This window comes from Ascidiella aspersa, chromosome 7 (assembly GCF_963924565.1).
Source record: "Ascidiella aspersa chromosome 7, kaAscAspe10.2, whole genome shotgun sequence".
Classification (NCBI taxonomy): Eukaryota; Metazoa; Chordata; class Ascidiacea; order Phlebobranchia; family Ascidiidae; genus Ascidiella; species Ascidiella aspersa.
The window spans coordinates 6,135,669-6,159,684 of NC_139453.1; the positions used below are offsets into that span (position 1 = coordinate 6,135,669).

General features: G+C 37.2%; 2 protein-coding genes and 1 pseudogene across 2 annotated transcripts; all 3 read right to left on the bottom strand.

Annotated features, from left to right (window-relative positions):
- Nucleotides 1–2,081: 2,081 nt before the first annotated feature.
- Nucleotides 2,082–3,917, bottom strand: LOC146137434 (cytochrome P450 4F6 pseudogene; annotated as a pseudogene).
- Nucleotides 3,918–7,499: 3,582 nt separating this feature from the next.
- On the bottom strand, nt 7,500–15,331 carry LOC146137435 (eukaryotic translation initiation factor 5A-1-like). The gene is made up of 4 exons (XM_083394029.1): nt 12,189–15,331; nt 11,869–11,973; nt 9,691–9,822; nt 7,500–8,285 (listed from the first exon to the last, which is right to left on the bottom strand). Exons 1-4 carry the CDS (start codon nt 12,345–12,347, stop codon nt 8,220–8,222), a joined length of 462 nt encoding a protein of 153 aa, XP_083250155.1. The 5' UTR covers nt 12,348–15,331; the 3' UTR covers nt 7,500–8,219.
- Nucleotides 15,332–15,339: 8 nt separating this feature from the next.
- On the bottom strand, nt 15,340–23,041 carry LOC146137436 (eukaryotic translation initiation factor 5A-1-like). Its single transcript, XM_083394028.1, has 4 exons — nt 22,844–23,041; nt 21,422–21,526; nt 17,299–17,454; nt 15,340–15,510 (listed from the first exon to the last, which is right to left on the bottom strand). The coding sequence occupies exons 1-4, from the start codon at nt 23,000–23,002 to the stop codon at nt 15,442–15,444; spliced, it is 489 nt and encodes a 162-aa protein (XP_083250154.1). The 5' UTR covers nt 23,003–23,041; the 3' UTR covers nt 15,340–15,441.
- Nucleotides 23,042–24,016: the final 975 nt, after the last annotated feature.

Consider the following 24,016-nt stretch of genomic DNA (forward strand, 5'->3'; position numbering starts at 1 on the left):
GAAAACCACTCTCGTACGAATCATTGTAAAAAAATCAAGGGACTGGAAAACAATAGTTTTCATTTTGATAAAAAAAACTTATCGGCTTCTGTTAGAAATGTTTGTAAACCAAAGACTTAACATGTTTTGCTAAACTTAATAAGTTAATCACTACACAATGAAATGTATCTTGCGAACTATATTAAAGACCCTTAAATGTTGGAATTAACCTATTGGTGTAAGTTTTACAAGCGAATTTGCCAAAATGTTTTTAATTTTGTATTTGATTTATACCTGAAAGAATTTGACCCAGTTTGGCCTAACGTGTAAGTTTTGAATTTTTTTTTGACAAGTCAAAAATTTATCGTCCTACTCATAACATAACGTTATAGAGTTACCTTGCTACCTAGCCGTGTAGTCACGGGATGAACGTGTGCTTGTTTTGGTATGTCCAAGGGGACTTTCGGCCATACGACCAAAATAAGAACAACTTCAACGTCCCAAACAGTTTGGAATAAGACCAAAATAGGACAAGGCCTAATAACTTATAGTCGTAGTAGTCTACCGTCTAAATCGAAATAAATCCTAAACAACTCGGAATAAGACCTAAATGGTCAGAATCAGGCCTAAACAAAGTTTACCTAACTTAAAACCCCATCAGTAAGTCATTACTAACTCACTTAATTATTAATTTTTACCTTAAACCCGTTTTCTAACCCCACTCATTACCCACCAATCACACCAAACAACGGCAAAAATCCGGAGGCAAAACAGCGGCGCAGCCGGTTAAACTATAGGGCGTCTAAACGTCGACACCAAACCGTACAATGCCAGACCCACGATTACCCTCTAACTACAGTTTCGGGCGTTATTTTGGCCATTCCGAAACGGTCCCCCAAATTTCTCCAGCGATTTCCCAAATTTGGACTTGCAACTTTTTGGTATTTAAATGAAACACTTGCGTCTTGCGGTCTCTTAAAACTACTTAGCGGTCCCCAAACCAAACCTTAAAAAAAAACCTTCAAGAACAAAGAACAGAAAAAAACGCATTTAAGCAAATTACAGTTTTGTCAAAAGATCAATAATAATAACTTTAAAATAATTTTTATTTAACTCTTTTAAGTGACAGGCTAGTAGCAGTAGCAAAAGTGTCTTTAGGCCAAAGATATGGTTTTGGAAGTGGCTGGGGCGACCTCAGGTAACCCTATATATTTCAAGGTTTCTGTTACCCCCCAAAAAATTGTGAAAACTGTTCAAATACGACCAAAAGTGTCTTTTATGTATAAAAACGCCGATCCGTAAAGTATTTCAATAGCGAAATGAGTTGTAGTATAAACTTGTACATCTTTTTTTGTTGCAGTTACATCCTTGGATCACAGAGTGGCGGGCAGACAGGAAACAGCGTTTCCCTAATTAAAGCTGGTTTTCCTGTAGAAGTTTAATTTGTATAGTGTTTCAAAATATTGTATTTGCGTACTAATCAAAATAAAACTAATTCGCTTTGGACAAATGTGATTCGGACACAAATAAGACTAAAATTAGGTTATGTCTTTACACCTATATTTTAACGTTAATTAAAAACTCTTTCCATCAATTTTTTCTGTTTTGTAGAATTACTTGAATTGTTTGGTACACGGATCTGTAAGGTAGCTTGATAATGACCCGCAAAGTCTAAAAAGTCGAGTAGATCGACATCATCTTGATAAGGCGTTTCGAAACGCGCTTGTATAATTATTAGGTAATGTGTCTTTTCGACCTTGAATTTTTTATTCAAATTTTGAAGTTTGAATTTAATAGAACATTGCTTGCACCAACACTTACAGTTTACATTTAATGGGCCTACGGCCCTTTTGTATGTCATACATTACACGTTAAAATACGTATATTACATAGTAAAACAGCACAAATTACACATTAAAATTAAAACAACGTATATTACACAATAAAACAGCGAAGTCAAATACATTTCTTCATTCAAATATATATTACTTACACGAAGCGCAAATCATTACCAATCAATGCGGATAAAGTTCAAATTAAATATAAAGATTATTAAATATGAGAGATGATTATATCATTTTGTAGTGTTTGCAGTAAGAAAATCAGTCATGGTCCTCTGAATTTAACTTCGTCAGTCTCACGTTAATCCCGTTTTCCGATTTTACAACAACAGTCGCCTTTAAAACCGTGTCTGGAGTATCAGCGTCCACCGACAGTTCAAAGTTCCTCAGGATGTGGCACAAGGTCACCTTGATCTCATTCATGGCAAACGCCTTCCCGATGCAATTTCGCGGTCCCGCCGAAAAGGCGACAAATGCCAGCGGGTGATGTTTCGACGCGTTTGCCGGAGAAAAGCGCTCCGGGTTGTAGGTGAGCGGATCATCCCAGTTTAACTCTGAGCGATGGACGGCAGAAATGAAAACTACTGCTGAAGTAGAAGGAGATACTTCTAGTTTGCCTCCGGGAGAGTAGTCGTCAACAAAGGTTGTTTTCTGGTTGAAATTCCTGGCGATGTGAGGAACTGGCGGGTACAAGCGCAAGCTCTCCTTGATGCACATTTCAAGGTAAACAAGCTGGTGGAGATCATCCCACTCAACCTCTTCCTTATTTCCCATGATCTTTATCACTTCCTCCCTGCATCTCTCCTGGTAGTCGGAGTGACGAGCCAAGTTGTAGATCAGCCACGAGATTCCACTTGCAGTCGTGTCATGTCCTTCGAAGAGAAAGGTGTCCACCTCGTCGCGAATCTCTTGGATCGAGAGTCCCTGTCCATTTTCATCTTTACTTCTCAGTAAAATGTCGATAAGATCGAAATACTTGCTTTCTTTTATTGGTCTTCTGGTTCTGTTAACAAAAACATGCCAATAGAATAATAAACATAACTTTTAGGAAAAATATTTTGATAACCCAAGGGCCAAACCCTTTAAACATTAAAACAAACTTTTGGTTTTGGATAATAATGGTTGAGGGTTGTAGTAAGACGTAGCATGTTGAACGTTTCACCATGTTGAAAGTGAATAAAGATTTATTCGAAACGTTCAAAATACTTCTGGACTTTGATATTGTTAAATTTTAGTTTTTTACCTGTTAGCTTTGATTTCTTCAAGAGCTTTTTTTCTTTCTCCGATTATTTTCTCATCTTCGTTGTGAACATAATCGCAAGCTTTCTGGAACATTCTTCCAGTCGGCGAAAGCCAGAAAATCCAATCGATCATAAACAAAGGAGATCGAATTCGCTTTAAGACTCCTTCTAGAAGGTCGCGAACACATTGCCCGTATCGATTGTTGGAATCCACTTGGCAGTTCGACTCGGTTGACATCAGACTTTGAAGCATAACGTCCAAGGTTAGTTTGCCTACGTCATAGCTGACGTCAACGCATTGACCGTGTCGCGTCATCCACTTGCTGACGAGGACTTTGGCGCAGCGGTTCTTCATCGCAACATAGTTCTTGAGAACGGTGGAGTGAAACGCCGGAGTCAGCAGTTTGCGATTGCGTTGCCACTTTGGACCCGAAGAGGTTAGAAGTCCGTCGCCCAACCAGGAACGAACAAAGCCGTACATGAGCGCATCTTTGGGTGCTGAACTGTGAAAAAACGCGCCCAACGTTTTCGCCCGATGCGGGCTGACGTAGCTTTTGAATGGGCCGAGCCAGGTGATGAAAATGCCCTTCAGACGCACCAGTTCACTTACACGCTTTTGCCATCCTTGTTCAGTCGGTGGAAAAAGCTTTAGGTGGCCGAAGAACCAGTGAGTTGGCGAAGAACAGCCCCGACTTGCCAAATCCAGACATTTTCGATAGTCTATGGTAAATTGCTGCATATACCTGACTAGCACGTAGGTCAGTATAGCCACCAGAACTGTTTCAGCATATACCCGTTGAAACAAAAGTTGTGCGCTCCAAACCAGTTCCACGACAAAACATAGATAACCTCCCATTGTGTGCTGGAAAATGCCACCCTGTATATTAGCGACGGTATGCAACAATTATTACTTTGGAGCATATAGGTTGGAGGTTATAGTAAGACGTAGTAAGAATATCAAATCCCGTAAAGAATTCGGTATCGTTTTGAACGTTTCGAATAAATTTTTATTAATCTTAAACAAAGAGGAATTCGAAATGATATTCTTACAACGATTATTACCTGTCCTTCGTGGTTATCATGAAAAGTTTTAAAAGGAATCGGTTATTTGGACGCATTTTTTTATTTAACACCAAACGCGCTGTTTTTTTATTAATATCTTTAACGTTTTCAAATATGGAACACGTGAGATATAATGTAGCGAAAAAATGCATCAATTGTAAGTAGGCCTAAGCTAAAACTATTATCACCAAAAATCTCGCATGACCCCAAGCTATACATGTTTTTTATTTAATTTTTCATACAGTACTTTAAATTTTCCAATGTTGTTTCTTTGCGGTAATGTTGTTTAAGTTGCGCCTTTCCTTGACTTTTGGAATTATCTATCAAAATCATTCGATTAAGCTCAATTCACAAACCACCTCACCTTTAATGATCAATCAGTGGTAACCCAATTTACCTTAACAAAAATTGTGAAAAAGTAAAATATTTTGTGTTGTCGCCCAACCAAAGCGTTGCAAGTTTCCAAAACTCTACGTTGCAGTATACATTATAGAAGCGCGTTTAACTATGTCGTATATTGTAATTGCGGTAATTTAAACCAGGTGGGCATTATAAAGAACTGTGTCCTGTCACTGGTGTCTTTAAAAACGCAACTTTTCAGCAACTTTCTCGCTACATTAAACGGAGTTTGGTTACAACTAGGGATGTCTTACAGTGAGCCGATTACCGACACAACTGTTATTAACGGTACTCATCGGTATGAATAGGGTAAAATCGGCGCTGATATTAAAATGTAGGGAATATAGTCATAATTTGCGATCTACAACGGCGATTCTATTTTAAAAAGAAAATGTATCAAAAAGTATAGTTTTAATAACTGGTGGTAACTAAACTTCATTGAGCAAATTAATGCATATTAACCTGCACAAAAATACGTTGAGGCTGGGGTATCGGTTCCCGTTAGTTTTGCCCAAATACTTGAGAATCTCCTGACATCTAAACCACTTAACGAACAATCAGACTACCGTACATTCCTTTAAATCAGGGTTTCCCAACCTTTTTTACACCATCGCCCCCTTTAAACAATTTAGGAAATCAATGGCCCCCTATTTTTTCCTTTTGAAAAAAAAAACCTTTTGAAAAAAAAAAAAAAAAAATTGTTCCAGCTATTTCCTTTTCCCATTTGCGTCCTGCCTACCGAGGTAGTAAACTGAATCGTAAATCCTTAACGCATTCGCTTCTTCCTGCAGCGTTAGTTTTATTAGAATCCCACTACAGGAGACAACAAAATGCACGCCTTGCTGGCGAGACGTGTTTTTACTGCGCTGTAAGATATGTTATTGGAAGCGAGCTATGCGGGATTTTTTAAAGACAATGGCAGTTTGTTTAGTTTCGATTTAGTGGAGTTCACATAGCACAGGGGCCATGTCTTACTTGTTAAAATATAATTGGTTGCGTGTTTCCTGAGCTAATGGGGTTGGTATAGAGTTGAACATGGCTTTACTGGTGGCAGTTTCGGCTTCGGCGTTCACAGAGTGTCGACTAAAAAGGAAACAGTGAGTCCCTATAAAGCAGGGTTCGGAAACCTATGACTCGGAAGCCTTATATGGCTCTTTTGATGAAAGAATCTTGCTTGCAGATAAATCTAAGCTATCATTCTCAGCCTAATCTGAATGAAATTATAAGCGGCTACGACCACTTTCTTAACTTTATATATCCTTTTTTGTTACACACAGTAGCAAATATTCGGTTAACACGAAAATGGTACATCAAGACAGGCATTTGGACCTTTTGCAAAAATCCAAGTGTAACTTTATAAATTTTCCTTTCAGTTAAACTAACTATCGTCAATAGTATAAATACGCAGCAACTGCATTTAAGCTGTATGCCAAAGTGAAAAGGGGGTTTATCCATACATTCGAACCCGAAAAATATTGTAAAGGTAGGATGGTTCAAATTAATTTTGGCTGATCATATTTGCCTACACAGCAATAACAACCAATCCGTCAGAAATTAGTGCAGTTCTAAGCAAAATGGTCTACGACAATTAGTTCACCCTAAGCAGTTGTTCTCAACCTGTGGTACGCGTACCACTAGTGGTACACGCAGCACGTTTTCAAATAAAATTACAGTTCTACGAAAAAGTTTAGCATTTTTTTCTATTATAATAAACTATACATTCATGATTCATCGTTATGATTGTATAGTTAAATATTTTATGCTTCATCAATGATAGGAATTATTATCTTTCCGGAACATCTATGCAAATTTATTTTATGACATCATAGAAAAACAACAAAGAATCACAAAACAAGATCAACAGTTTGGATTTTAGGAATAGCCTACTGACATTCTGTAATACAAAAATGCCTAAGCAAGCGGAATCTATCGCTAAAAAAACCGACGCACTTTTTATAATCCATAAAACACCTTGACTTTGCGACAAAATATTATGTTTGGTCTGAAATCGACAAAATGTTATGTTTGGGTTACCGGCATCAATTCAAGGAAGAACTGTGGCCTCTAGAAACAAGCAATAAAGTTAAAAAATTTTTTTTTAGGTTAAAATAAAAATGGCCCTAATAATTACATAAACGCTTTAGGCCCGAATACATCACTGTGTGACGTAACAATTCTATGCACCCTGGACGAGGAATTATCTATGCCCCCAAGAGTTTGGGCTATTTTCCAGCGTTCAAATAATTGTTAAATTAACGCACATTACTTGGTTTCAGGTGGGTCAAGTGTTGTTGATTCTATCTCACATTTTTTTGTAAATTTTCAGCAAATTTTTCTAATTTATCTATGTCGGGAGTTTACCTAAAGGTCCAATTAGTGCATTGTCAAAGACCTAAGGTCTAATAGTCAATGGGCCTAAAGGTCCAATTAGGGCATTGTCAGCTAAAAGTCTAAAGTCCGACGTTTCTGGGATAATTGCCGTAGACCTTTCTGCTTAGAACTGCATTAATTTCTGACGGATCGAGCGGCAATCACAGTTATTCCAGATACTCGGCAAGACTGTGAAATTGACAGGAAAACAACAACCAGACAAATTTAATTGGAATTGACAACACAAATTTAATTGGGATATTGTTTATTGTTTTCCAAGCGATATAAGCACTGGTCGGAACACGTTTTGAAACACTGAACTTCAGGATTAAATTAGAATTTGTCGACAAAGTACGGTATTGAGTTGTTTGCAGACGCAACACTGAGAAAAAAAATGAGTTCCAAAGGTTTTGGCAAACGTGGGAGATCAAAAACAAACACGAAAGCACCGCCGTCCGTACTAAGTACTAAAGAGGCATTATTCCTCAGCTGAAACCGCGCTAGGCCATCGACAACTTTACACAAAGTACATGTCGGAAATCTTTGAACGTGGGTCGCTGGTTGCTGGCGTTAAGGTATGAAGAGGGCCTAGGTAAGTCATGCTCTTAAAGATTTTTTCGCCCAACCCTTAACGTACAGAGGCGGTACATTGTGTTGGCCCCAAAGGTGCGAAACAGTTCAAACATGGCGCCAAGAAACGGCCTTAAATCAGCACAAAACTGGCTTTTGTTGAAATAACGAAGCCGGGCTTTGCAAAGCAAAAGTAAGGGGCAACGGCACACTTAAATTAATTGAATAAAGAGCCACTGAAAAATCGCACTCAAAAAATCCTTTTCCACAGAAAAACGCGCGATTTATTTTTAAATTTAGCAGCTCGAGTTCAGAAATTCATTTTGACTTTTAATTACAGACGCGGAGACTATTGCGTGTTTTAGACACAAAAAAATAAAAATTCACCGGTAAACTAAAACCCACATAAGGCAACCGAAACTCATCCCCTCGGTCAGTTTAAAAAATGGACAATAACGCAGACTGGTCTCGTTTTAATCCAGCTTGTTTAACTGACCTGCGAATGTATTGGGACGCTTAAAAAGCAATTACACTGGCCAGGCAACAGAAGTACGGTGCTGCGCGGCCTATATAGTTAGTTGACAACGCGTACGGATCAGGCTAAAATCGTCCGGTGTAGCCTTGTCTGGCGGAAAAGATTACGAAACAGACCGACAAAAATTATATTGATGCGCCAAAGTGTGAGAAAGTTTGCCAAATTGTGGAAATACAGTTTGGAAAAAGCAAGAAACTTTATTGAACGAGCAGCATGCGATTCTTATTTGTTGATTGTGGCCTTCACCGTAATAACCTTCTCTTCTTTCATGGCGCTCTGCACAATCACCTGAACAAAAAACAAATCGTTAGAATAAAAAGAAATGGTTTGGGGGCAACATCTAGTGCAGTGATTCTCTCAACTTTTATAAGCGCGACCCAAATCTGAGTTTTATGAGCATCTCACGACCCAAGCCTCAAACATCAAAAAATGTACTTTTTCTGATATGAATGAAATAAAAAAAGACACTATAAAACAAATGATTGTTTTATATTTTAGTGTGATTGGTGAAACCGAATTTTTTCCTTTATGATATCAGCGTGGCTTGTTTCAGCTTACACCAGTCTTAGCAGCTTTAGCTGGCTGCCATCAAAACGTTCATAAAATACCACTTATGATGCAATAATCCAGTCATGATTGAATTGAAAATATTTCAAAAATGAAATGAAAAAAGTTCGTTTGCGCAGGATTGAATAAGGCGACCCATTTTTTTGACCCTGTGCGACCCATACTTTGAGAACCACTGATCTAGTGGCACACAAACTGGTGCTACCAGGAATAATATTATTAAACAACCCCTCTTCGGGAAATACACACAACGACCTAAAAAGCAACAAAAACCTAAAGCAGAAAAATCTTAACACCATAGTATTAAGACTATCCACAATAAATGACATTATAATTTGAAATACGCAGTAATATCAACGGATAAATAAGAACTTAGTCGGGATAAGACGTCCTATGAAGTTCAACAGAATAAGGACTGGACAAAATATCGCCATAAACCAGCGGTTCTCAACCAGTGGGCCATAAGAACATTGAGGTGGGCCACAGACCAATTTAAAAAGCTAGATTCAGTCTCATTTGTGTCAATATATTGTTCAGCCGCAAGTATCTCACTAAAGCACGGTTGAATAAATAATCGGTTTTGGAATATGTTTTACAGTGTTTTGTTCTAAACCTATTTTACAGTTTTTTCTTTCATAAAAAATTATTGGGCCACAGAATTTTTTTCCAACGTAAGTGGGCCACGAAAGAAAAAGAGGTTGAGAACCACTGCCCTAAACTATCGGGGGCCGTGTGACTGCCATCGGCCGTTTTGAGGTCGACGTATGGGCGCCTTAGTTTGAATGGCGCAGCTGTTTTGGCACCGGAGTTTCCCTGCTTACGTTATTGGCGGGGTTGGAAAAAATGGACGTTGACTGAAATTATTGAGGGAGTTTGGGATGTACTCCGGGGTGGTGGGGTTTGGGATTAGGTAAAACTATGTATTGGCCTGATTCTGGCAATTTAGGTCTTATTCCCACGGGCTTCGGTCTTATTCTGATTTTTACGACTATATAAAGTATTTAGTGCTAATTTGATCTTATTCCGAACTGTGTTTGATTCCGGCGTTCAAGTTGTTCTTATCTCGGGTCTTATGGCTGGAGTCCGCTTAAACATTACGCTGGCATGCCACCTGGCATTGCATTACCTGGCATGAACCGTCACCATCCATCAATTTCTTCACTTCTTCGAGTTGTTCGCCTTCGGCCTGCAAGTCCTCTCTGGTTTCTCCGGCGTCGTCCAAAAGGGTGAGGTAGTAGTCATCATTTATATCAATGCACTAAAAAAAAAACGATTTTTTTAGGCGAAAGTAAAACGAACAGAGAACAGAGAAAAACACGAATAAATATCTTCATAAATTGTCGTCCAATTGCATCCAACAACGCTTTTAATGTACTTTATCTTAATTCTGATGAATGCCGCGGGCCCAGGGACGCCGGAGAGGGGGGCAAGCGCCCCTCCTGCCCTTTGCGGAGTACCTCCGGACCCCCCAATATTTCGGCGAGCGTAGCGAGCTGAAAATCGCTCCGGCGTCCCTGCGCGGGCCGGTAGAATTCTCTGCGAGTGAGAGCTTTTATCATTTATATTGATACATTCAGGGGGGTGGGGGAATTCAGTGGTACGATTACAGAAAACAGTAAGATTTTAGATAAATTTTTACTCGGATGCATAAACAAAAAACATACAATTCATTTCTGGCGAAACTCTAAATTAAAACGTGACTAGGACTTTAATTGTAGCACAATTCATTTAGACCTTCCGAGTCCAAAAACAACAACACTGGCAGAATGAGAAATATTTCAGCAGATTTAAAAATATTACAAAAAAGTTGGTCTGTTGTTATTAAGCATCAGCCTATTACTATGTGGAAGTCTTGGCCAAGCAAGTAGGCCATTGGCCGGTATCTACAGCTGTCGTCAATACTTCATACGATTCACCAATATACATTTTGCTTCAATGGAAATCTTGTAAGCTTACCAAGTATAGATGTTAGGCGAAATAACCGTACACAAATTAGACGAGCTGTGAACTTAAATACACAGTATTTGTATTTAACAGGAAGTTTTAAATTGTTTTTAGAAGAGGACCAACACATTTTCCGGAGTTTGTACTTCATATAGTTCCTGTATGATGGACAGTGTGATTGTTTACCGGACTATTGACTGCGCAGGACTTTCTGTTTAAGGCGTTAGTTTAGGGGAGATCGGGGTTGCACTTGCGATATAAAATTAAAGTTATACTCGCAAGTTGGGCATAAAGGTGTCAATCACCACTCACCCAAATCAAGCGGTGCTAGTGCAAAATTTCAACACCGAAATTTGTAAACCCAAGCGCAAAAATCGCGGCAATGTAGGTCAAGGCTGATAAAATTTTTGTGTTTCGAGAAATGCCGAAATGCGTCAAACCGCTACGTAAGGATGGCAGCATCAAAACTGACAATCTACTTTAAAACGCCGTATAACATAGACCAGTGCTCGTCAACCGGTGTGCACGGTGCACCAAAATATGCATGGGGTGAGGAAGTACGAAAAGGTAAGTATTGAACGATAAATTTGTTTTATGTTAGTTGCGATTTTTAAAGCTTTTGCTTTGGATTAACGTTTCCTTTTTTTCAGGATTTGTAACGTCACACGAAGCAGTGTGCAAAATAAAAAAACGGCGCATTAAGCAGGCTCAGTTAATGGGTTGCAGATTTTACCCCGGCGGAATTCTTATCAGTCTATAGGCTTGACCTACATTAGCGTTCATCAAGATTTTTTACACGCATGTTAAAAGCCAAGCCTGAAATGTCTCGGCGGGCCCGTATTAATTTTGAACTGACATTTTTGTTTACAATAAAAAATTGTTTTTTTTTTATTAATGGGGCGGTTTAATTTACTAAATAAATTGGCGGTTTAATTTACTAAATAAAGGCGAAATTTTGAAGATTATAGTTTCAGGGTATTGATGGCACATTTAGAAGGGTGAAAAAAATCCTTCAAAGCGGTGCCTACAAGATACAGCAACCAGATTCGCGCAAAGCGCGGAAACAATTATTTACTAAAAATACTTAAAAAAAAATATGGGCAGATGCATTGTGCCCAGTTTGTGAAAAGGTTTCGGGCCAATGATTTACAGTTCAGCACTTAGTTTGTATTTCAGCAGGTGCGAATAGACACTTCGCCACGCTGTAAGTATCGCACATTATTTTAGTAACCTAAACTGTGCAAGTGGTGGTGGTGAGATGTCGTTATCGTAGTTTTTTCAAATAAATGCAAGGGCAACTTGGTCAAATTCCAGGGCGTTTTGACGCATTTTTGATTGGGGCTTTTAACGTGAATCCAACCTGGTATTCCACTCTCTTAACATTCGGACAAGTCATGTTGTGAGTCGAGGGACAAATATCCTCGTATTTCTTTCCAGTAAAGATGTCCAAAGCAACCATGTGAACCTGGAAATGTGAAAGTTGCACAATTTCATGCATGTCCAATTAACAATACGAGAAAAATGCCACAAACTATCTCCTAGGATAAACATTATGGAGTTTATTGAAGGCAAGCCACTAAAAATCTTAATTTCATTTCATTATGAAACAAAAAAATAGAGGTGTTGGGTGTAATTTTTTTAGGGCTACAATTACGGACAGTCTGTATTACATAATTCTACCTTTGCATGACCGTGCTTTCCAGTTTTTGATGTGGACATGTCAACAATTTTGCAAGGGTGGTTTTTTATCACCACATGCTCGCCTTTTCTCAGAGCAGAGCATTGTTTTGGGAAAGTTTCAGAAGCCCCAGATTCTCCCTTGGAATGATCTTCATCCATTTTTAAGCAATTTAGTTTTAATAATTTAAAATGTGTTAGGACCTAGAAATCCAGATAATCACACAAGTTAGTCAATAAGATAAGAAACACAGCAATATAACAGCAGTAAAAGCTACTAAACACAGCAAACAAAAGTCAAACAATGAGTGCCAAACGCTTCAGACACTGCTTTTCAAAAAGAACTGATTTATAAATTCCTAATGACTCAATGATTAGGAGCATTTCGGGTCACTTCATGTGCAGTAAATTCTCAATGCGTTAAAAGTGCAATAAATAGTCTACATTTTGAAGACGGAAAACAAAAACGATAGATTGTTTTAGGCTCACAGTGTAATTAAGGTTGCGATTTGTTGCATACGTCGCATGCCTTTATAGGTAAACAAAGTTGGGACTGAATTTACATTATATTTTGCAGGTAAATTGGAAATAAATATAAATGGGTACAATGATTGTAATTAAGGATGTCCGCTAGTATTATCCATACTAGGCTGGTATCGTTGCCGTTCCAATACCTAATTAATGTAGCAATTGAAGCCAGTATTTGCAAACAAACCTCGCCAAATTTATCAAAAAGTGGGTTATCAAACGGGGGGGAATTCTTAAATACAAAGCAAATTTGTCAGAAAATATTGCAAAGAAAACTTTTGAACGTTTAAATTTTCTTTTGCTTATTTGATCAAATAATAAGTTATTGGGCATCGGATTTCACTACCCTTTGTGCAAACCATCGGGTATCCAAATAAAATATCCAGTAGCGGACATTCATAATTGTGATATGTATTTCGTGACTGTAATCAGTTATTTAATCCTAAAACAATTAAAATTACACTTAATTGTTATGCCACATGCATGGGTAGTAAACGGTCTCATGGTCATAGTGATAACAACAAAGGTTGTTTGTAGTGACAGTAAAACCGTTACACCGTCATCCAAACAACATACATACGCTTCACAATCATAAAACAATATAGCAATTAGAATTATTTTAGCATGGCTACGATGATGAGTGTAAGCAAATTTTACTGATTTTGACACCTAAATTGGGTTTGATTAACAAAGGCCAACACAACACTCTATTAAATCCTACAAAACATAAAACAATCCACCGCAAAAATGAATTATTAAGTAAATTGAAACAACATTTCATGTGAAATCTTAAAAGTCACAAAGCCAAGGGCAAACAGCATTGGCTCAAGCTCCGGAGCCACCAAAAACATATTCAAGGCTTCCAGCTTCAGCTCCGGACAAGTAATTTTTTTAAAAGTTGATTGAGCACAGGCTAAATTAAAATTTGCCACACTAAACTCTTTAGTAGTTTTTTTCAATTGAGCAATTTAATACTCATTAAAATTGAAAAAAAAATGGCTCCAGCTCCGCATAAAAATTGCTTGGATCTGCTGGCTTCCCAGAACGTGTTAAAAGTTCTTTGAATTTTTTGATTTTGCTTGCTTTTCAAAGTGGTGGCTGTCACCTCGTTAACATGGCAAATTTTCCTCTAACTGCCTTAACATCGCAGAATATTTTTTTAAACTTGTCAAAACGACAGCTTGGTTCGTGAACGTCTTCAGCCAGCGTCACAAAAAATATTTAAGACCCCCTTTTTACAAAACAGTACAATAACTTCAAAATCACCCATACTGCATAGCAAGGTAGTAAATAACATAATGTTATCGGAGTTACAAACAGTGTACATCCAAGTCCTGCATGCCTATTCCTAATACAAACAGGTTGTTTTGCAAATTACCAAAAAATTGCGACACACTTATTAAGAATATCTCTGGGCACATTATTGTGCCGTAGCACACAGTTTAAAAATCAATGTGATTAAGCAACACCTCAAGCGAAACCTGTAGAACGCCACCAATTGAGTTTTCGTTTATTGTTTTCTTGTTATTTACACATAATCGTAAGATTTGGAACCATTTGGAACATTGTATAGTGTGCTAGGCACACAGAAATAATTTAGGAACGCTTTGTAAGTAGAAAATGTCTAACATGCAAATTTCTGTTGTTACGCTCGTAAATCATTGCCGTTACAAGTTACTAGACTTGAAAAAACAAAACGTAGTGAGGTTTAATATACTGTCAAGCAGTTTCGAATTTTATCAAAATTTTGTTTAGACCCGCATTCGACAACATTTGAACTGTACTTTTTTTTATCTGCAAGAAGGAAATGCGCCACGGGCTGGTAGAAATAACTTTGGTGAAACCTGGTCAAAACCAAGGAAGCATCAAAGCTAAAAAGCAAGGTGGTGCATTTCACTTCATTGCACTTTGTTAATTGGTAACCCTAAAAAAAAAGAAGCATTGCGCGTGACATTGGGATTTTGTGCTAAAAAACTTTAAAATTAATGTGTTCAGTAGTTATAGCCTCTGGTAAAAGATGGCAAATTGTTTGGCGGAACAATTGGGAGACATGCAGCATGCATTCAATATTGTAAACACCAATGCAGGCACATGAGAAAATCGCTCAAGCAGTTTGAAGGGTGAAGGTGTAAACAGAAGTCAACATCGATAAAAAATTTTTTTAAAGAGTTTGACAACTACCCATAGGGTAACAGTTGGCAAAACAAATGTGTTAAAACATTTAGCCAGTGTTTTTTTTCACAAAAAAAGATGCACAGTTTGGTGCAAGATTTCTTTAGGTTTATATCCCAATGGTTATCAGAGGTACAAAAATAGCACTGTATAATAGAGAAAAACTGATAAGGCATTTAAAAAAAAAACTTTTGTTTTGAAAATGACTGCAAACCTTATTTCCACTGCCAAGCCAGTTGCCACCCAAAAGCCAGTAAGGTGCAATCAAGTTTGACGAACAAAAATGGAGTGTACACAGAGAGAGGACAGCTAAACTGGTCAAAGGTAAAAAATCAAAGATAAAATTCCTCTTCAGGCAATTACTTAAAAAATCTCTAGATAGGCCAGTAAAAGCAAATCAAGACAGTTTAAAATTCATTACAGTTTCTTGAACAAGTTTGATGCACTAAATTGAGACAGGGAGAGGCTTTTAGCATTCAGAGTGAAAAAGGCTTGCCATATTAAGGAAAGCCAGCCAAGTAGTTCTGAAAATGAGAAGAGTAGTTTGCTTCCTTTCCTACTTCTTCACTTGCTTTTGTTTTATGTCAATAATCCATTCGTGATCCATGGCTTTAAGCACTGTGGCCTGAATAAAAACAAACAATAAATAAATTTACAAAAAATTAATCTTTTATTTTACATTTTTCAGGATCTTTCTAGTGACTATAAATCTACGAGTTGGTTCCACAGAATGGGCAATTGTTCAAATACAGTTTATTTAGTCTACTTATGGTTGTCAGTTAAGAAGATAACTACTGTACATTCAATTTATCCATCCAAATCAATGTTGAAAAACGATTTATACACCAATAGGCGGCAAACATGGGTGTGCAGAGTGTTTTGGACACCCTGGATTTCAAGTTACATGGAAGAAAACTGCTATAAGACCACGCAAAATACAGTACAAGTAACACGGTTTACAATTACTTTCCTAAAATACAGCAGAGGGAAGTATCATCTGCGATAGGGTGGCAAGTGAAAAAATGATTTGTTCTACAGCGATATTACAGGAGACACAGCACATTGTCCCAATAATAATATGCTTTCCAAGAGCTGTTAGGCTTGGAAGGTGTTTAAACACTTTGTTCTGGGTTAAAAAGCCCAGGAATTTTGTTCGGCGCTTATGTATATATACTTAAAGGTTTAATTATTGACGTGCCAAATTTAAAATCAATTCAATCCTGCACATGAGAAAACAACATTTCCAACTGTAAACATCTAAAAAAGTAGCTAGGATTATAGCGTTTAAAGCATGACAATATTAGTGGTTTCTTCACTAGATTGCCAGCAAATGGCAATTTAAATATATTATAACAGGGGTCGGCAACCTTTCATACGCAGTGTGCCAGTTTATGATTAATGTCAAAATATTAACAACTCGCGTGCCAAACATTTTCTATGTTTGGTTTTACACAAGCAACCAGGGCTGCTGAGTCGGTTCAAAACAACCCGAGTCAGACTCCGGTCATAATTTCACCTAGTCCCGAGTCAGGCTCCCTTTATTTCACGGATTTACGAAACTAAAATAAGATGGATATTCAGCAATCCTCCACTCATGAGTCATGGGAAAAATACCACCATTATGCTATTCCACCATAGCGATTTACAGTTTGCTTCCTTATTGCATGCGCACACTTCGGACTTTGGTAGTTTTACCAAGTCTTACTCGAGCCCCGAGTCCACAGGCCTGCTCTGATCTGACATCTAATTTACGCACCTTGGGAGACGCCATTAAAACTAATTTCATTGATTAAATTCTGTAAGGATACACTAACCCTGCTGAAACTGTCACGATGCCCACTATTTTGGAATATACTTCGACGCCTTTCAGCCGGTACCTAGAAGTGTTTTAACTATCAGTTTCGCTTTTAGCTTGGTTTCTCAGTCACACAAAAACACATAAGCTTAATTTTAATGTAGAATGCCCTGCTTTAACGCAGTAAACATCACGCCAATTTTAGTTAGTCGTAAACAGCAAGTTTAACGCCCACAAAAAATAATGTTAAACACAACAGTTAATACACTAATTTGAGACACGAACACTGTAGATAAACTGGAAATGTGAGCAATCATTTAGATAGCGTTAGTGATGTAATAATAATGTTAATGATGTGATAGTGATGTAATAGCTGCAATTTCTTAAGGTGGTATATCGTGCATGTTAAATCATTTGACGTGCCCTGAAAAATTATCTTGCGTGCCAGGGGTTGCCGACTCTGTTCTATAAGGTATATATTTAGTATACCATAACTTCTGCAGTAACATATGTTAATAAATTGGACAAAAAGAGAATAACAGACATTTATTGTGATTTTTAAGCGTAGTATTTACCAACCAACTAGGCTCTTACTGCCCATTGCAGGATAACACTTACATGGCATTCCCCTTCACCATCAACGCAATCTTTTGCTCGTTTAATCATTTCTTTTTTTTCTGCTTGTTCAATAGCGTCATTCAATTGTAAGTCATCGCGAGTATTCCCATCGTCAGCCAAAAGTGAAAAAAATCCATCTTCATCAATGTCCAAAACCTACAGTGCAATTACAACTTGAATGAACAGATATGCCTTTTACCATGGAAATGTTGTTCCTAATTTTACAAACGCCAGTTCAAAGTTTAGATTTAGGTCTGTTGCTATGGCGAGACATTTAGTGTTCTAAAATACAGCCCATAGTAAGGTGCCGTCAGGGTTCTTGGGCAACAAATTACTTGCCGATAACTCAAGGTCTACCAATATATTGCTTTTTCGATAAAATCGGCTGATTTTCCGCTTCTACCAATATATCGGTATCAGTAAATTTTTGCCAATATTTTACTGGAAACTTTTTTACTTCAATTTAAAAAATGGCGTTTGCCAATAGAGTCTCTCGTTGTTACGTTAAGCAGTGAAGTAGTCAAAAAAATTATTCGCTTCACAAAACAGATACTAACAAAAGACAAGCAAAATGCTTCGTTAGCAAGTTACAATTTGATATTTTTTTTTCAATTTCACATTTTTTAAGTGGCAGAAATAGTGCTAATCAAGCGTGAGTGCGACCATTTCAAAGAGGGCAGTCACATGATCAGCAAGGGCATATACAAGAAATCAAAAAGGGTTCCAATTTAGGGAATTCCCCTATTTCCATCTTCCCTGTCATAAAATAGTGATTTTATTGACGTCTTAAAAAAACTAATCAGAAATGATTAACATCCAACAGAAGCAAGCATTAAGATGCAAAATGAACATCTTGTCAGGCGCCAGTTGCAAAGTCGTTTTGTGTGTAATACTTACATTCAAGTGATGAACTAAACCAAGACAGTGAAGTATATCTGACTGATTTTGATACAATTATAATTAGACTGTTAACAGACCAGTTTCCTAAACTTCATGTATATGGGATTACGCTAAAAAAAATGTTGTTGTTACTAGGGATGCTCAAAGTAGAATATCGAATCCAATTCTGCCGTTTATTTCGGGTAATTGGAACCGATATAATTTAATGTTTTACGGCGGATTGTCGCGCCTAATTGTACAAACGCGTGTGGTAAGTTGGCCTGTCGTCGCGGCGACCAATTTATAGCGCGTGCTTCAAATGTAACCATGTAGTGCAGTGTCAGCGTTTTTTCGGGCGACCAATTACCGCGTCTCGCGATAACGTTCGTCTAATAATTAAGTGTCAATCAAGCGTTATTGGGTGAGAGGCTAACGTGTAATGTCTGGTGTGGAGTTCGCAAATTCCCTAAATGTGTTAAGTTGCAAAAGTAACATAGGGTTGCAAAACGTGCTGGCCGTCCACAAAATGCGCTATGGGGTTACTTAAGGTCAACTTTAGGCCAATATTCAGCGAAGTTATGCAGTTATGCACAACGTAATTGTCAAGAATTCGTTATGTCAATAATAACTTTGTATTCTTTGCAGTACATCATTTGACTGCATAACAGATCAGGTTAGTCAAAAAAGAAGCACTAAGACTTAACAATGCTTTAAAAAACAGGACCGAATTGCTTAAGTCTTCTGTGTGCAGTGTTGCATTTTCTCACTATTGCCAAAAATATAAGTTTTGGACACAACCTGGACAGTTGACATATTACAGTTTACAGCACGGCTTCAGAGGACAGTTGTTAAGAATGCTAAACATATGGGAGATTTTTTTTATAACGTACACATGTTAGCGAATTGTTTGGGCGATTTATTGCTGTGATTGTGGGCCCTGTAGGGTAGATTAAGATTAATCCCTTCCCCAAACAAAATCGAGGATAAATAATTTAATAAAAATATACTAGGATCCGCTATTCTAGATTCGAAACCTATTATTCTAGAATACCTTGGGATTCTACTTTGAACATCCCTAGTTGTTACACCAACATCGGATATTAGCTAGGACAGCAAACAGCGTTTGACTCAGGGTTATCATATGTCGATCACACACACCCTTGTTATTAGCCAACCTAAACGAATAGTGGCGAAAGAGAAAATACAACCTGCCTTTACTGTCGACCAAACAGAAGACGAAAAAATGCGATTTATTTTGGTTTTGCATTAGCTTTAGACGAATGACCCAAATAGATTAAAAACGTGGCCGATTCACAGTTTGTAAACTTGCAAAATAGAACAAAAACATTATGTTTCTGTGATATAGATGCTTTTTTCAGGAGCTGAATACTTGAATAGCTGTTTAAAATTGTCTGTTTGACGCTAGAAATACGCAACACCTCGTTGACGCATTCAAGTCATGTGTAGGGATTTTCTTATAATGTAGACATGTTAGAAAATTGTTTGGGTGATTTATTGCTGTGATTGTGGGCCCTGTAGGGTAGATTAAGATTAATCCCTTCCCCAAACAAAATCGAGGATAAATAATTTAATAAAAATATACTAGGATTCGCTATTCTGGATTCGTTATTCTAGATTCGAAACCTATTATTCTAGAATACCTTGGGATTCTACTTTGAACATCCCTAGTCATGTGATTTCAAATGCGCATGAAACACTGTGGAATTGCACTATCCGAACAGCCTCTATGACGTATCAATCACAAATGGTTGCACTTCGTAGTAACAAAATTAACGATACTTATCAAAGAATTTGGTTATATTTGTAGTTTGACTTTCGCCGATTGTATGGAGCGACTCTGCCTGTTACAACTACAACGGCAGAACGCTCCGTTTATAAAGCGACCTGCGGTGACAAGCACATGAAGGGCTTAACGCTAATGAAGCTACACCAGGATACCAACTACTTCGTGAATGATATTATACAAGAGTTCATTTCAATATCGAAAATAATAAATTAATTTTGTTTGAAATGCACATTGATGTATCTTACACCCCTGTTTTATCTACGTCGTTGAGAAGTCTTGTTTGTTCAAGAAAAAAATTCAAAAAAGTACCGTCTACAAATTATGCGTTACACACAATATTGCTTTAGGGTGCGGGTTATCGATTAAGTTTGGGTGGGTCTAGTATTATTAAAAATAATAATGCTTAACCCACCTAAACTCAAACGCTAACTTACACCGTAACCCAAATAATGTACATTGCGGTACGCTGTATTTCAAGATTTTTATTTTTTTGCATTACTTTGTACGTACCAAATTGGAAGAGCCCCCCAAAACACCCTATGATTTTAAAGTTCGACGCCACAAACACATACACAAACAGGCGCCAAACTGTTAAATTCCAGGGCGTTTTTTATGCTTCGTTATCAGTAATCATCAACAATTTTGCGAAACCGATTTGCACTTCCGTATTTTATCATTGAAAATGCAACAATGAGTTGCATTTCAAAGTGTGTCTGTCAGGGAACAATATATATAGTACTTCTGCGATACACGATTATCAATTTACTAAACTGAATGGTTCAGCGATTAAGTTATAATTGCTGGCAAAGTATGAGAATACCTGGAGTCCTGATGAATAAAGCGAATGCTATTTTTTTGTGGCATACCAGTGTTATTTTTTATTTGCTTGCAAGTTCGATTACAAAGGCTTCATCGTTAAGGTATCTATCTTTCAAGCATTGAATGATAAATTTGTTTTATGTTAGTTTGTGATTTAAATCTTTTTTTTTTTTTTTAAATAAGGGGAGGGTGAACTTACTAAAATATGTGAAGTTGGCGAAACTTTGAAGATTTTAGCTTCAGGGTATTGATGGCACATTTAAAAGGGTGAAAAAATCTTTAAAGCGCTGCTTATGAGACACATCAACAAAATTTGCACAAAGCACAAAAAATGCAGTTAGGTTGTTAAAATACTGAGAAACAAATGAGAAGCCATATTGTGCCCAGCTTGTAAAAAGGTTTTGTGCCAATGTTTTACAGTTCAGCACTTCGTTTGTATATCTGCAGGTGCAAATAGACACTTCGCCACACTGTGAGTGTCGCACATTATTTTAGTAAACATAAACTGTATGAGTGGTGCTGGTAATGTGTCTTTATCAAACTTTTGTTATAAGTGATTGGTCAAATTCCAGGGCGTTTTGACGCATTTGTGATTGGTCCTTTTAACGTGAATCTAACCTGCAATTCCACTCTCTTAACATTCGGACAAGTCATGTTGTGAGTCGAGGGACAAATATCCTCGTATTTCTTTCCAGTAAAGATGTCCAAAGCAACCATGTGAACCTGGAAATTTAAAAATCGCAGAATTTTATGCATGTACAATTAACAATACGAAATAAATGCCACAAATTATATCCTGGGACAGTGGTTCTTAAACTGGGGGGCGCGCCGCCCTTGGGGGGCGTGCGAGGTTCACAAGGGGGTATGCGAAAATTGACAAAATTTGTATTAATTATGACTAAACTTTATGGTGATCATTGAATGGACAACACCGAGTTATCACACATTAGTTTTTTCTGTCTGTTGATTTTAAGGTTAGTATTTTCGTTGTTTGAGGAGATGATTCCACAAAAACTTTATGCTAACGCATTAATCACGTGATTAAGTTAACCGCTCTGATCGGCCATTCGAGGAAAACATGGTATGTGCCGCACGCATGCACGCAATTAAAAACAATATTTGTTAATACCAAAATATAGCTCAAATATGCACAGAGAAAGTGCTAATACTGTTAATTGTTTGAAAATACTGTTCATTGTTACATCACACACTACCAGATTGATAGCTTTTTAATCATTTTGTTTTCGCTTTTGAAGAGTTTTTGCGTATTGCGTTCTGTTTTATAAGGCTCAGTTAGAAACTTTTACCCAGCATTAGGGTTGTTAAGATTAAACTTTTTTTTTTTAAATTATGTTTTCGGCTTGATTTCCCATCATGTGTCACATAAAAATCAGTTTCATAAGTTTACAAAACAATTCAACAAGATTTAGAGGGGCTCCACAGACACTCCAAAATTGCAACACTAAAAATTGCTAAAATCTTGGGCTTCCCCTAACACAATACGGTACTTTTTCTTTAAAAACATAGAAGTCTTGTAATTTTTATATTAAACAATGGCAAGAAAGCATTACTAATCTATTTTTCAGTTTTATGTAACTTAACATGTATTCTTAAAGCCCCCAAATCCATACTCCACTCCATTTTTAGAGATTGGAGTGTTTTTAAGGTCCCTGATCTCAAATTGGCCACTGAAACCGCGGTAAATTTGTCAGAAATTCCGCGTTTCAAAATATAGGTTAAGCTGGGTTAAAAACAGTTACATCATTTGCAATAATGCAACTTACCTAGAAATAAGTTGCTGTTATGCTTAATGTTTTTTGATTTTGAAACAAGGTGGGGCGCAAGTTTGGTTAAAATTGTAAAAAGGGGGCGTGTCTCAAAAAGTTTTAGAACCACTATCCTAGGATAAACATTATGAAGTGCATTGAAGGCAAGCCACTAAAAATCTTTATTTTATTTCACTATGAAACAAAAAATAGATTGTTGGATGTAATTTTTTTAGGGCTGCAATTACGGACAGTCTGTATTACATAATTCTACCTTTGCATGACCGTGCTTTCCAGTTTTTGATGTGGACATGTCAACAATTTTGCAAGGGTGGTTTTTTATCACCACATGCTCGCCTTTTCTCAGAGCAGAGCATTGTTTTGGGAAAGTATCAGAAGCCCCAGATTCTCCCTTGGAATGATCTTCATCCATTTTTAAAGCAATTTAGTTTTAATAATTTAAAATGTGTTAGGGTCTAGAAATCCAGATAATCACATAAGTTAGTTAATAAGAAACACAGAAATATAACAGCAGTAAAAGCTACTAAACACAGCAAACAAAAGTCAAACAATAAGTGCCAAACGCTTTAGACACTGCTTTTTTAAAAGAACTGATTTATAAATTCCTAATGACTTAATGATTAGGAGCATTTTGGGTCACTTTATGTGCAGTGAATTCTCAATGCCTTAAAAGTGCAATAAATAAAAAGTATACATTTTGAAGACTGAAAATAAAATCGATAAATTTTTTTTATACTCTCACAGATAGAGTTGCTTTTACGCAAATAGAAAGCAACAAAAAAAATATAATAAGGTATGATTTCCAAAATGTGTTATCAAAGAATGCTGAAATAAGTATACAACAGGGGTCGGCAACCATTGAATGCAGTGTGCCAGTTTATGAATAATGTCAAATTAATCAACAACTTGCATTATTTCATAAGATAATTCTGTAAAGGTACCCTAACCCTGTTGAAAAAAAACAAACTGTCCGGAGCACAATGCTGTGCCCGCTATTTTGAAACATACTTAGAAGTTTTTCAGCCTAAATAACCAGAGGTGTTAACTATCAGTTTCGCTTTGAGCTTGTTTTCTCAGTCGCACAAAAACTCACATGCTTACTTTTAACGTAGAATGCCCTGCTTTAACGCAGTAAAGAAAACGCCAATTTTAGGGCATTGTGACATAGTACAAACTGTTAGTTGTAAACAACAAGTTTAACGCAAACAAAAAATAAAGTTAAATCCAATAGTTAAGACACTAATTTGTGACAAGAACACTGCAGAACTGGAAATGTGTGCGACCATTTAGTTAGCGCTAGTATTAGTGATGTGTTAATAATGTTAATGGTGTGGTGGTTGTGATGGTTTCCCGCATGCCGGTGCCAGGGGTTGCCAACCTCTGGTATAGGAGAATAAATATAATAACATTAATACTTGACCCACTC

Excerpts from the sequence above, each read along its gene's own strand:
- LOC146137435 (XM_083394029.1), bottom strand. The coding sequence starts at position 12,347 with ATGGATGAAGATCATTCCAAGGGAGAATCTGGGGCTTCTGAAACTTTC. Across the intron at positions 11,974-12,188 it reads GAAAGCACGGTCATGCAAAG|GTTCACATGGTTGCTTTGGA; the intron begins GTAGAATTATGT and ends TCACATTTCCAG. Across the intron at positions 9,823-11,868 it reads TTAAGAGAGTGGAATACCAG|TGCATTGATATAAATGATGA; the intron begins GTTGGATTCACG and ends TTTTTTTTTTAG.
- LOC146137436 (XM_083394028.1), bottom strand. The coding sequence starts at position 23,002 with ATGGATGAAGATCATTCCAAGGGAGAATCTGGGGCTTCTGATACTTTC. Across the intron at positions 21,527-22,843 it reads GAAAGCACGGTCATGCAAAG|GTTCACATGGTTGCTTTGGA; the intron begins GTAGAATTATGT and ends TTAAATTTCCAG. Across the intron at positions 15,511-17,298 it reads ATGGTGAAGGGGAATGCCAT|GCCACAGTGCTTAAAGCCAT; the intron begins GTAAGTGTTATC and ends GTTTTTATTCAG.